This window comes from Cervus elaphus, chromosome 15 (assembly GCF_910594005.1).
Source record: "Cervus elaphus chromosome 15, mCerEla1.1, whole genome shotgun sequence".
NCBI classification, from domain to species: Eukaryota; Metazoa; Chordata; class Mammalia; order Artiodactyla; family Cervidae; genus Cervus; species Cervus elaphus.
Genome location: NC_057829.1, coordinates 9,559,642 through 9,574,462, shown reverse-complemented (window position 1 = coordinate 9,574,462; position 14,821 = coordinate 9,559,642). Strand labels below are relative to the sequence as shown.

Genomic DNA, 14,821 nt, shown 5'->3' with positions numbered 1-14,821 from the left:
CTTCCCGGACAAGGGATCAAGCCAGTGTTCCCTGCATTCTTAGCCACTGGACCACCAGGGAAGCCCCTGAACAGTGCTTTTGAACATTCCTCTTCATTTGTTATTTTATTTTCACATCAGCTCTATCAGATAGGAGGAAGAAACACTGTGATCCCGAGGAACAGAGGGAGAGATTGAGGCCCTGGAATATGTCCTGTGGTTAAGTTCACTCCATTAACTGAGTGGGGCTAGATCAGGGCTCGTGTCCAGGTGTGATGTATGGATTTTTAACCCAGTTATGTAATGACAGCCTGTTTTATAAGTTGAATGAATCCATAGCTCATCAGTTCCAGAAGAATCATAAAAATTTAATGAAAAGGTATAATAATTACATGTATGGGTTTTAAATGGCATTTTAAGAAGGAATACAATAATTGGCAGCTTCTGCTCTTCAGATCATTAAACAACTAATGTTGGCAGCTAACGAGCAATTTGGTGCCTGGCGCAGTCACGCGTGTTATTTACAACCCGTAGAACACGTGGACGCACATGTGGGCCTCAGCTCTCAACAGCTTCACATTCCATTTCCTTCGAATTATGGCCCCATTTGCTAAGAGGAAAAAAGATTGAATACAATCTTGCTTCTGAGTTAGGGTTTTTGCCTTTCTTAATCAATGTATCTTTCTCAGGAATCCAGGTGGATGTGTCTCTATTAAGCCCAAGGGAGGAGATGCATCATTTGGGCAGCAGAGAAACCCTCTCTCAAATGTGAATTATCTCATTTAGGATGTGGCGAAAATTCTTAAGATGGTATTTTGCACAGAGGGCCTGAGTTTTCTGTGTAGTTTTTAGATCAGCTGAGAAATTGGTGAGACCTGATTGGATGAGGGATCCCCCGAGTTAGCTGGGGTGGGAACACACTCCCCATATCCTATTTCCTGACACTCTTGAGCCCCTTGGTGAACAGCCCTTTCAGTCCATGGACTGCCCTGTGTGTTAGGTTGGTGACAGATGGTCATCATTAACTTCCGTGGTGATATTGGTTTAGTCACTAAGTCCCACTCTTTGCAACCCTATGGGCTTAGCCCACCATGCTCCTCTGTCCATGGGATTTTCCCAGCAAGAATCCTGGCATGAATTGCCATTTCCTCTGGGGATCTTCCTGATCCAGGGATCAAACTCACGTCTCTTGTATCTTCTGTGTTGGTGGGCAGATTCTTTACCGCTGAGCCACCCGGGGAGCCCCTTAACTTCTGTACATAATGCAATTTCCATTTCCTTTTGAGCTGTGCTGCATAGCAGGGAGAGTTGAGGAGGGAAGAGGTACTCTCCTTAGGATGCTGGCAGGTCTGTTTTTATATCATCAGAATAGCAAACCCTCACTCTGTTAGACAAAAGCACAAACATCTCCAAGAGAGGCCTTTCTCTATTTTAGGATCTCTGTGAGGATGCTGGGACAATGCTCAGAGATTCTTAGAAGCCCTACTAAATGAGAGGACCTTGTGGGATACCCTTAGGTTCTTAGAGGGCCTTTCGTCTGTCTGAAAGCTTCTAGATCTCCCATCCTGGTTTTGATCAATGGACTGAGGATTTCTCTTGATTTAAGAACCATCTGCTCTCTGCAGAGAGAGGGAATAATAAAAATACATTGGTTGGATACAATGTGTCTAAATGGCAGCCTGAAGTCTTTCTTGTTTTATATGTGTGTGAGCTTGCTCAGGCGCTCAGTCCTGTCCCACTCTTTGCAATCCCAGGACTGTAGCCCGCCAGGCTTCTCTGTCCATGAGATATCCTAGGCAAGAATACTGGAGTGGGTTGCCATTTCCTTCCTCAAGGGATCTTCCTGATCCAGGGATTGAACCTGCGTCTCCTGTATTGGCAGGCAGATCCTTTACCACTGTGTGATTTCGAGGGAAATAGGAACATTCTTAGAAATAAAATTAGATTTTCTAGGTAAATACAAAATATTTGCTTCCCTCTAAAAAAGTTTATGGTTTTGATCAATGGCTCGGGGATCTGATAGACTCAGCAAAGATTTTTCAAAGATGATGTTTATCCAAGGGGGAAATAGAGACCTACCAAGTGAGAAGAAGGAAAGGGTATTGTTCAGACCTTAATAGCAAGGGAGTCAACCACCATTGCTTTTGTTGTGGCAGAAACTCCAAGGCAGACAGAGGAGTGGGAAAGCTTTGCAGTGGAAAAAAAAGGAGGTTCCAGTAATGACTGGAAGCTGTTGGCCTTGGGGAAGCTAGGGGTGAGGTAACTAGAGTGCCCAGTGTGATTGCTTAGGGGAGCATATTTGGCTTTCTCTGATTGGTCCTAAGCTGGAAGCAGGGACAAAGGTTAGGGAAGCTGTTATTGATCAAGTGCTGGCTATTTGGGGCCAGTTGTTACAGAAGCTGTTGTTTAGCTTCCTGGACTGTGGTTAGAGAAAGCCTCTGACTGCCTGCAGGTCTGACTCAGAGCTGCTGGCCTCCTATGCTGGCTTCTGTGCATAGGGGTGTGTTTCCTCGGCACATTGCTACAGGCTGGGGTTCTGTTCTGCATATGATCTGGCCACTGTCTGTCTGTATACTCTGTCTCTCTCCAGGCAGCTCATTTTCTCAGTCTGGTTGAAGCAGTCTATGTTTTATGTATTAATAAAATCCTGTGTTACAGCATCCTGTTCCCCTCATCTTCTCTATGCAATGTGGCCATTTCCAAAATGTTTGCTGTGCAGAACCAGTCCCAGAACTCGGCTCACAGAAGATGCTTTTCAGTGTCTCAGGAAATCATGGTGACTGGAAGAAAGAAACAAAAGCAGCAGAAAATAGCAGATTCTAGCTGAAGGAGCTACCATGGATAGGGGGATGGGTGTAGTTGGCTGGTGCTTGATTGTGACCTTGACATTGCCAAGGGCAGTGCCTACAAGGCAGAGAGTGTGGACTTGAACTTGGAATTCCTCAAAAGATCTGGTGTCGTACCAGAGAAGAGATGCAGGATTTTATTAGTTAGGGGTTTATGTTCAACACTGGCTTTATTTCTTTTTCCCTAGTCAAGGATAGCTCAAATTTGGGTAGGTAGAAGAGGATGGGAAGACAGGGAACCCTGGTGCACTGCAGTCCATGGGGTCACAAAGAGTCGGACACAATTGAGTGACTGAACTGAACTGAACTGAAGAGGATAATTTTAGGAGAATCATCACAAGTGGAAACAGATTTGGCCCAGCGAGCACCATGTGTGTGCATGTCCCCGGGGGCAGACGTCATTGTGAGGCCCGGGGGCTGACCTAGTGAAACGGCCCCTCCGAGCACAGGATTCAACCTGTCTTCTTGTGGTTCCCTCCCTTTATGAATGATTTGTGGTCGTGTATTTACCAAGTCCCTTACTGAACTGTATTTGGTAGAATGAGCACCTACCGTGAGGTTGGAAGAACCAAGTTCAAGTTCAGTAATCTAATATGACATCCTCAAATTCCAAAGCTTTGTGACATTGGGGGAGTCACTCTCTGGGTCTCCGTTTCTTCAACTAGAAACCAAAGACAATTATTATAAGAACCCCTTCCTGGATTTTTGGGAAGACTAAAGGAGAATTTATCCATGAACTCTGTAGTCTACAAGACTCAAGTAATGACCTCAGAAAGTGACTTGCAGATATCATGAAGCAGAGAAGGGTAAATATTGGAATTCAGAGACACTCAGGATGTAGTTAGAGAGAACAGAATGGATGACATCAGTTTCAGCTTTGGCATACACCTAGAAGTTTTTAGTTGTGTTATTTGTAGAATAAAATATTTTGACAGGTGCTTTAAAAAAACCTACTTGAAGGCCCATGTGCGGTTCCCTTGCTGCAGAGCAGGTGGGCATGTATACAACTTGATGCCAAGGCAGATACACACCCCTAATATTCTGGGGCTTTCCCCGTGGCTCAGTGGTAAAAGAACCCACCTGCGGTGCAGGAGATGCAGGCGATCCAGGTTCGATACCTGGGTGGGGAAAATCCCCTGGAGGAGAGCATGGCAACCCCTTCCAGTATCCTTGGCTGAACAATCCCATGGACAGAGAAGCTTGGTGGGCTACAGTCCATGGGGTTGCAAAGAGTCATACACAGCTGAAACGATTGATCACATAGCACACAGATTCCCTTTGGCTTTAGGGAAGGCCCATCAGGGTGATGGAGACTGGGGTCACTGGGTCGCTTATGGAACTTCTTTCAAGGATCAACATTTCTTTTTTTCAAGTTTCATCTAAAAACTCTCGCCAGTTTCAGCAATCAGGGAGGGCTGCCTCAAGCCAGATTCACCTCCTGGGCTTGGATCTGAGGCCAAAATGCTTATGAAATATTAACCAAGGGCACTGTCGTGCTTTCTCACGGCATGGGTTTTGATATTGACTGTCTCTTTGGGAATTCACACTCATTCTGTATATATAAAACTTGCACATCACTCTGCATTTTCCCAAGCCATACCCCTTCAGGTCAAGGAAGGTTCCTAATTAGTGATTGCTCTCATGTTTTATTAAGGCCTTGGTCTCTAGAGCTGGTGATGAGTTGCAGGAGGGCCTGATGATGTGTTTCCAGGACACCTTCCATACTGACACTCACTCCATCTCTGTAGTCTCTTCTTGTTTGTTTTGAGAGGTCTTCTCTCTGAACTATTCTCAGGAGGAAGTTGCACACTTGGCACCTTCAGCCTGGAGTTTCTGGGGCCCAGTTGGTGCTTACCCCACATTTTACTAACTCTGTAGACTTGAGAATATGACCCAACGGGATGAGAATGAGGGTGAGGGTTAGGTCTGGGGTGTTGGTGGGGGCTCCCTCAGCCCAGGCTGAGAAGGGAACTTGAAGGCACCGCATGTGCTGGGACTGCATTGTTCATCGGCAAACACACCTCTGGGGCAGGTCCTTTGGCTTCTTTGGGGCTCTTCATGGGGGGTTTCACCAGCAGCGGCCCTCACTGGTCATTTTTCAGATAGAAGTCATGGATCCAGAAAAGTTTTAATTGTGCTTCCATTTACAACCCAAAGCTTGTGGAGTCCAGACTGCTCTCCTTATCAGGATTTTGTTTTTCCTAAGTGCTCTAAACCCACTGGCCTGACATTTGGGGCCTCCACCAACTTCTTGGCTGCTCTAGGCTCCGCCTCAGTCATGCACCTCCCGCCAAAGATGAGGCTGTTTGCTTAATCAGGTTCCCATTTCCTCTTTAGAAACCTTACGTTCTTTCCTGGAGAACCTGCCTCCATCTCCCTTTCTGTAGTTATCTCCCTTCCATGAACCCTTCTAGTGAATATTTGCCTTTTTATTTTTTTTAACCATACATCTTATCCCCCCTCCCCCTCCTTTTTTTTTTTTGATATGGATGACTTTTAAAGTCTTTATTGAATTTGTTACAATATTGCTTCTTCTGTTTTTTTTTTTTTTTTTAATGTTTTGGTTTTTCAGCCATGAGGCATGTGGGATCTTAACTCCCCACCAGGGATTGAACCCGCACTTCCTGCATTGGAAGGCGAAGCTTCAACCACTGGGCCACCAGGGAAGTCCCCATTTTATCCCCTTTATTCAAGATAATTTCCTGGAGAGCAGGGACTGTGCCTTGTTCCTTTCTGTATTTGCCCACACAGTGATAGACAGTAAATAGTCTCAAAAGATATTTATCTAGTCATGGAATCGGAAACTGGATTTCAGTAACAGAAATGATATTTTTTGGTATTTTTTGGGTATTCAGAATGCCCTAACATGGAAAAAATTTTTTTAACCTTTTCCATATTTATATAATATTGAAATCCGCCTATTAAATAATCAGAATGAAGAAACAAATAGCACAGTCTATTATTCTGGAGACTTCTGGAGTTATATTTGAGTTGGAAACTTGCCCTGCATTTTACTGCTATGGAACCTTCAGCAAGATATATAATTCTCTAGATTTCAGTTTTCTCCACTGTAAAGCAGAGATAACAACATGTAATTTAGTGAACATAAAATGAGCCATTATTTTATATAGTACTAAGAAAGAAAAATTGCTGTCAATTAAACAATGATGCAATGCTTTCTGTGGCTTAGACTTTTATTTTATACTTATTGAAATAGCTCTTTTAGATGTACTTAAGCTTTTGAAAAGTCACATATCACGCTTTAAAAAGAAAAATATAAGGGCAATGAATTGGTTAAGGTTTTTCTAAAATGTTTCATATTCAGGCTGAGTGTCCTGATACACAGTTTGACTCAAGTCAAGACTCCTGTTTCTCCACACATTATCATCCTCTGCATCAGTGAGGCTATTGGTGATGTAACTTTCTTCCTCCAAGAGTGATCTATTTTCTATATAGGATTTTCTGCCAAGCTGCTTACACCATTCTTCAAGTTTTAAATGCTGGTGGTTTCCTGATCTTACAAATCTATGTCAACAGTTAGGACTCAAACGGTCCTTGATGTGAGAGGTGGACCATAAAGAAGGCTGAGCGCCAAAAAATTGATGCTTTTGAACTGTGGTGTGCGACAAGAGTCTTGAGAATCCCTTGGACTGCAAGGCAATCAAACTAGTCAGTCCTAAAGGAAATCAACCCTGAATATTCATTGGAAGGGCTAAAGCTGAAGCATCAATATTTTGACCACTTTATGCTAAGAGCCGACTCATTGGAAAAGACCCTGATTTTGGGAAAGATTGAGGGCAGGAGGAGAGGGGATGGCAGAGAATGAGATGGTTAGAAAGTATCACCAACTCAGTGGATGTTAATTTGAGCAAACTCCATGTGGTAGTGGAGGGCAAAGGAGCCTGGCTGCTGTCAATGGGGTCGCAAAGAGTCAGACACAACTGAGTGAGCACATTCTAGAATTTAATATCATCAGAATCATGTAGGGTACACTCTTCTGTGTCTTTTTTGGATATACTTCCGTGTCACTGAATGTATGAAGGGTTCATGCCTTTTTCTTGGAGAGTGGTCTTCTGATGTGTAGATGTATCAGTTTTTATGCATTCTCTAACTGATGGATGTTTCCATTGTCTTCAGTTTGGGGTTGTGAGTAAAGCGACTGTGAACATCTGAGTCCAGAATTTTTGCTTATGTGTTTCATTTCGCTTGGGTAAATACCTAGCAGTGGAATTGTTGGATCACAGGATAGGTGTATGTTGAGGTTATAAGAATCTGGCAGAACATTTCTCAAAGTGGCTGTACATTTCAATCTCCACCATTTTTCTGGTAACACTTTTTCATATGCTTCTCGGCCATGTGTATATCTTTGTAATGTGTCTGTGGCATCATTTGTCCACTTGCCAGTCAGTTTATTTGTGGTTTAATTATTGAGTTGCAGGACTCAAATTCTTCATCAGATATATATATTGTAAATATTTTCTCCTTGTCTATGGCTTGCCTATGCATCTTCTTAATGGTATTTTTTGAGAAGTAGAGGTTTTTAATTTTGATGAAGTCCATTTATCCATTTTTCTTTTATAATTAATATTTTCTGTGTCCTTTCTAAAATTTTTGCTGACCCCAAAGTTAGATAGATATTCTTCTATATCTTCTAGAAGCTTTACAGGTTTCACTTCTTCATTTAGGTTTGTGATCCATCTCTAGTTAAATTCTGTGTATGGTTTGAGGTATATATCAAGGTTACTGTTTTCCCCAGGTAGGTAGCTACTTGTTCCAGTATTCCTCTGAAAGCATTTCTTTTTCCTCATTGACTTGCTTTGACACTTTGGTTGAAAAATCACTTAACTCTGTGAGTGTGGGTCCACTTCTAGACTGTCTGTTCTGTTCCCCAGAGCTGTTTGTCTGTCTGTATGCCAGGACCGTTCTGTCTGCATTTACTGTAACTTCAGTGTTAATAAATCAAGCAGCAGATGTCCTCTAACTCTGTTCTACCTTTTAATGATTGCTTTGGTTCAGCATTTCCTTTTATATTTTAGAATAAGTTCTTCAATTTCTAAAAATGACTCATGAGGTTTTGATTGAAGTTGTATTGAATCAATAGATCAATTTGAGGAAAATGAAAACCCTAACAGTATTCAGTTTTCTAATATATGTATATATGATTTGTCTTTCTAATTATTTAAGTCTTCTTTAGATCTCTCAGAAGTAAAACGGTTTTCTGTATAGAAGTTTTCCCATGTTTCTTTAAATTTATCCCTAAGTATTTTGAATTTTAAAATATACATAGTATTTTAAAAATTCATCTTCAAATTGTTTGCTGCTGGTATTTAGAAATACAATTAATTTCCATCTATTAACCTGGATTCTTTCACCCTTGATAAATTCGATGTGCCTTATATTTTGCTTAGAATTTTATGGAATTTCAAGTTTATTCTTGCAGTCATCTCTAACGCAGGTATTAGCACAATCATATTTTGTAAGAAGTTTGTCCTGAAATTCCATATGCTAATTTTTTTGCTCCAGGTCATAGTTTGAGTTACCAGGGGAGTGTGACTTGAATTTCAGTCTAGTTTGACTCCAAGGCCCATTTGCTTTCCACCCTACTGTAATATTTTACCTCTTTGACATTTGGATGTTTGAATGGAATGATACCATTCCAGCTTCCCTGGGTTTCACTGGGACATCTTTGTGTCATTGTGTTTCAGAAGGATATGAATTAATCAGTGGAACCTCTAAAACAAAATACAATGAGAAAAGGTGAAAAAGTGACTGGAAGTTTTTCTAGTTTTAGAAGGACTGTTGGAGTGCTTCCAAATCCCTCCACAGAAGACTGTTCATGCAGTTAGTTGCACATAGTTGCAAATTTCAGTTTCCTCGCCTCACACGGTTATTCTTTTTGTTGTTCAGTTGCTGTCATGCCCGACTCTTAGTGACCTCATGGACTGCAGCACGCCAGGCTTCCCTGTCTTTCACTGTGTCCAGGAGTTTGCTCAAACTCATGTCCATTGAGTCGGGGATGCCATCCAACCATCTTGTCCTCTGTCACCCCCTCCCCTCTTGCCCTCAATCTTTCCCGGCATCGGGATCTTTTCCAACGAGTCGGCTCTTTGCATCAGGTGGCCAAAATATTGGAGCTTCAGCTTCGTCATCAGTCCTTCCAATGAGTATTCAGGGTTGATTTCCTTTAGGATTGACAGACTTGATCTCCTTGCAGTCCACAGGACTCTTGCTGGCATTACAGCTTAGCTATGGCTGCGTCTTCCGTGTGTAGGGATGCTCTAATGCTTGTTTTCCCGCCTTCTCTCCCACAATGCGCTGCAGGAAGCCATTTCTGTACAGCCAAGGAGCTGACGGAGGAGATCAGATCTTTGACATTGGAGAGGGAAGGGCTGGAGGGACTTCTCCACAAGCTGTTGGTACTGAGCTCCAGGAACGTCCAAAAGCTGGGAAGTGTGAAAGAAGCTTACAGCAGACTCAGGCAAGAACTGGACCAGGGGAGAACTGCCTATGGTAAGTGGTCACGCGGTTGCCCGATGAAATATGCGTACTATTTATTGTACGGCTTCACATGTACCCTTTACTGTGAAGGCTGTCCTGGAGCCACACAGGATATTTTTGGCAGGAGCCCAAGAAAATAGGGCACAATTTCTGTCAGCATTTGTTTTGCTATCAATCTGATGCCTTTTCATTTCCTGTCTTTCCTCCTTCTCGACTCTGTGCCTGCTAATGGCCTTGTGATGGCTTGAAGCAATCTCCACCTTGGCACAGGTCTTGAGAATTTTCTGGTTGACAATTATCTCCCTTTTGTTCCTTGGCTCAGCCTTCTGGCTTTCACAATCGCACACGAAAGCAGGCTGGCTCTGGGAAAACCAAGGAAAGGCCACTGAGTGCCTCTTCTTTGTGGGCTTTCCCGAGAACTGCCCACAAAGAAGGGGCAGATGCAGAAAAGGCTGCCTTGGCCAAAGTGTCCACTTGTTGGAGGAGTTAAACTATTCTTGTGGTCTTTTCTTGTCTAGTTGTTAACAGTAAATGAGGTCACCTTGAAGTTTCACTCTGAGAGATAATTTCAGAAGATTGTGGTTTAGCCCAAATTATTAATAAAGTCAAACCTGTTTCTCAAAAAAAAAATAGTAAAGAATTTCTGATGATTCAGTTTCTAATATACAGAATGAAATCATAGGGAGAAAATTTATATTTAAAATACAATAGATGCTGTACCCTGTTTCTTTACCAGTAAAATGAGATGATGGATTATCCATCTCATAAGCTAGTTAAGTGGTACAGATTAATTGCATTAATTTATTAAGATCCTGAGACTGTGTGTGTGTGCATACACCTTTGCCCTTCTCTTGGGAACTAGAGGTTGTTGGAAGGCAAAGTTCATACACAGTAAATCATATTTCCTAAGTAAATGTTTACTAGAAAAATGAATGACATTTATGCTAATAAAGAACTGTATTTACAAAGTATACTTGTTTAAAAAGAAACAAGAATGATGGTATTAGGTAGCCAGATTTGAAATGGGCCACCCTGGTGGCATACACAGTAAAGATTCCACCTGCAATGCAGGAGACCTGAGTTTGATCCCTGGGTTGGGATGATCCCCTGGAGGAGGGAATGGCTCCCCACTCCAACATTTTTGCCTGGAGAATTCCATGGACAGAGGGGCCTCACTGGCTACAGTCCAGGGGTTGCAGAGTCAGATGTGACTGAGTGACTAACACCTTTAACACACTTATTTGAAAATACTCTACAAATTGAAGTAAATGAAGATTAGCATTTAAAACCAAACAAATATGAAATCAGCTAGTAGAAATAGGTGTATCATTTCACTGTTAGTACATTTTGTCTTAAAGGCTTACTAAATTTTGTAGAGAGAGGTTTCTTTGTAGTTATCTGAATGACAGATGCGACTGTCAACCTTTTTTGTGTCTTCTCAGCCGTGGACACCTCTAAGTTGGCCTTATCTTTTTTTCACTTTTGCAGGTCAAAGCTTTGTTTTTTGCCAAATATGTAAGCTAGAGACTATGCATCTGAGCCTTAGTATATAACTGTAGTCCTGAGAAATGACAACATGTTCCTCCAAGATGTAATGCTGCAGTTTATTATGTTATTGTAAGTCTAATCTTGTAGCTAAATAAATTTTGCTATACATTTTTATAAATTTGTTTTAAATTTTTAAAAATATAAACAAGGAAAATTATGAGATGTCTTATGTTATCATCACAAGACTTTTGCTGCAAAACAGGAAATTTATATCACAGAGAAAAGATGAGAACAAATTTGGACAAATTTAGTTCAGCAATATTTTCTTTTTTAAAAAAACTTTATTGAAGTATAGTTGGTTTACAATGTTGTGTTAATTTCTGCTATACAGCAGAGTGACTCAGATATATATATATGTACATTTTTTTTTCATATTCCTTTCCATTATTGTTTGTCATAGGATATTGAATATAGTTCTCTGTGCTATACAGTAGGATCTTTTTATCCATCCTATATATAATAGGATGCAGCAATATTTTCATTTGAACAGTTAAGCTCTTGAAAGCCATTAATATCTCTTTTTTTTAGGGAAAAAAAAGCTGTGCGATACTTTTTGAGTCTCATCATTGTCACTTGACTAAGTATGTTCAAAATGATGAATAAAACATAAACAAATGGAATGAGAGATTGTCACCATGGATGGTTCTAAATTGCAGATGGCTCATTACTGTTGTGAAGGCATTCTCTACATTTACACTGGGGTTTTGCTGGATCAGCTTCCCTTCCCCTGTGTGTGTGTGTGTGTGTGTGTGTGTGTGTGTGTGCGCACGCACGCAGTTCTCTCCGGCTCTTTGAGACCCTGTGGGCTGTAGCCACTAGGCTCCTCTGTCCGTGGGATTTTCCAGGCAAGAATACTGCCGTGGGTTGTCACTTCCTCCTCTAGGGGATCTTCCCGACCTGGGGATCGAACCTGCATCGTCTGCAGCTCCTGCTTTGGCAGGCGGATTCTTTACCACTGAGCCACCTGGGTATCCCTTCCTTGTGCTTTATAGGCTGAAGCTAATCTTTAAGCAATCTGAGGTGACTTGGTGTTAGGTGAACCAAAGTAATAACCTTGGGTTGGTAAGAGTGGGAGAAACAAAGAAATAAATTCTTAGTAAAGTGAAGCTTTTTTCCATTGATATGATGTTAAACTAGACCAAGGTCCACATTCTATTATTTGTTGGGTTTTGAGAGTTAAAAATCTGGAGTGAGCTCTGTGCTCAAGTTTAAATGTAGGGCAAATACAAAGAAGCAATGTGCTTTTGCACATTACCGAGATGGTTGGATTGCATCACTAACTAAATGGACATGAGTTTGAGCAAGCTCCGGGAGTTGGTGATGGACAGGGCAGCCTGACGTACTGTAGTCCATGAGGTCGCAGAGAGCTGGACACGACTGAGCGACTGAACTAAGTAATGTGCTGCTGCAGGTATTACCGTGAGCAGACTCTTTTTAATCTTAGATAAAACATCTTAAAATAAGACTATTAAAAAAATGAGCAATGTGTAGAGTTCTTAAAAACAGATTTTTATTTATTTAAAAATTTTTCTGTTATTTCCTATTTTATTTTTTTTTATTAAAAAAATTTTTTTACAATGTTGTGTTGGCTTCTGCCATATAACAATCAACCGTAACTATACATGTATCCCCTCCCTTTTGAGCCTCCCTCCCCTCCCCCACCCCACCCCCTAGGTCATCACAGGGTGCCAGGCTGGGCTCCCTGTGTTATTTAGCAACTTTTCACCAGCTGTCTATTTTACACATGATAGTGTATATATGTTGATGCTACTTTCTCCATTCATCCCACTATCTTCCCCCCGCACTGTGTCTACAAGTTCATTCACTATGTCTGTATCTCTGTTCCTTCCCTTAAAATTGGCTCATCAGTACCATTTTTCTAGATTCCATATATAGAACTGACTCAAATTTATTCTTTTATGGCTGAGTAATATTCCATTGTATATATGTGCCGCATCTTCTTTATCCATTTATCTGTCGATGGACATTTAGGTTGCTTCATTTTCTGGCTATTGTAAATAGTGCTGTAATGAACATTGCGGGTATATGTGTCTTTTAGAATTGTGGTTTCCTCAGGGTATATCCCCAGTAGTGGGGTTGCTGGGTCACATGGTGGCTTTATTCCTAGTTTTTTTTTCGAGAATCTCCATACTGTTCTCCATAAGGGCTGCATCAGTTTACATTCCCACCAGCAGTGGAGGAGGGTTCCCTTTTCTCCCTCCAGCATTTACTGTTTGTAGAAATTGCCTTACAATGGTGTGTTGTTTTCTGCCCTACAGCATGAATCAGCCGTTAAGTACACGTGAATCTCCTCCCCCAGGACCCTCAGCCTGCCCCACCCGCCCCATCCTGCCCTCCGGGCGTCACAGAGCACTGGGCTGGGCTCCCTGTGCCCTGGGCAGCTTCCCACTGGCTGCCTGGCTTACACACGGTCATGTGTATATGTCAGCGCCACTCTCTTAAGTTGTCCCGCCCCCTCCTTCCTCTCCTGTGTCCCATGCCGGCTCCCTCTGTCTGTGTCTCCATTCCTGCCCTGCAGATAGGTTCATCAGCACCATTTTCCTAGACTCCACGCGTGTGTGCGGCCAGCGGTCACGGCAGTCAGGGACCCAGGCTCTGTGATGCCGGCTCTAGGTGGGCTGACCCAGCCATGTGTGTGTCCGCATCCAGTCGGGGTTCTGTGTCTGCAGCAGAAGGGAGATCTGCAGTCTTAGGGGATAATCCACAATCTCTGTCATTCAGAGGGTTCTTAATGATGGGAAGAGTGTATGTAATTGCTCATCGCAGATGAACTTGCTTTTCTAAACCGCTTACAGTGTCATTACATATGATGTCTCTGGTTCAACTGTGAGCCCACTGAGCTGAAAGCACAGTCTTTAGGTTTCATTTTTGTTGCTGGCAATATCCAGCATGATGTCATTAAAAGTAGTAAATAGCCATAAATATTTGTTCCCTTACCGGGGCCAGATGTTGACAAGAAACATTCGTCCTTTCTTCCCTTATTTTGACTCACAGACCCAGACCTTGGATCTTCTTTTTTTTTCCCAAATGTTTAAAATTCATCTTCCAGTCTAATTAAGGCAGTGATAAAGCTTGCTAGTTTTTCATGGAAGATGCTTGAGTTGTCCGAGTTGGATATACAGATTGGGGTGGCAGCAGACAGAACAATGTGAGAAGGACTGAAATATGCCAAAGTACTTGGGGACAAGGGAGACAGAAATCATTATGAATCTATTGACTTTTGACTCAGTGACACAGAGTCTGTTTAAAGAGGGGAGGAAGCCGGGTGCTTATACCCCATCGGTGGTTCTTAAGATTTCAGGAGAACACATTTGAAGTCTGAGCAGTTTTAGGGGCAGTTAATAGATTAAATCTATCTTTCAACCTCTGAATATTTGTGGAAATTAACTATAAACCTTTAATTGTGGATTTCAGTGTTTTGTTTTTTTAAGGGAGAGTGGTATGAGAAAGAATCAGTAACATTTTTAAGTTTGCTACAGCTGTTTTTCAGAAAAAAAGACAACCCTGGGATTTATAGAACCGCATTTCCCTCTCTTGTGTATAAGTTGGTAATCTGTATTGTCCTTTATTAATATTGTTGATTTCATACTGTAACTCAGATATAAAGGAAGCAGACGTCAAGGGGAGAGATTTAATCACAGAATAATCAGGGCCAGAATTTTAAATAGGACATCATTAGCATGGTAATGAATTTTCCCACTTTATGCCAGCTGCCCGAGTAGAAAAGATACTGCAGATGTAGCTCAAAAATCCGGCGGTGTCTGTGGCCCAGTGAGCTGTCAGGAAACCACGTAGGATCTGTGAAATGCATAAAAGAATTCTCAGTGCGGGTGTCAAATGGTGTTTTTTTTCCTGGGAGTGATGGCTGGCTGTGTCCAGCCTAAACTCATTTGTTTGCCTTTCAGTGAGTGTGGAGGAAGTGGAAGTCA

The 14,821-nt window shown here is 41.9% G+C and overlaps 1 protein-coding gene across 7 annotated transcripts in view; it reads left to right on the top strand.

Annotated features, from left to right (window-relative positions):
- Positions 1-14,821, top strand: part of DISC1 (DISC1 scaffold protein) — a 428,932-nt gene that overhangs the window by 217,705 nt on the left and 196,406 nt on the right. For 4 of the 7 annotated variants that reach the window (XM_043924985.1, XM_043924986.1, XM_043924983.1 and 1 more), the window contains one exon: positions 9,147-9,335. In XM_043924985.1, the coding sequence (XP_043780920.1) occupies positions 9,147-9,335 (189 nt within the window). Of the gene's footprint in view, positions 1-9,146; positions 9,336-10,811; positions 11,217-14,821 lie in introns of those variants that run through there. The other 3 variants (XM_043924987.1, XR_006345248.1, XR_006345249.1) reach the window with 3 other exon arrangements.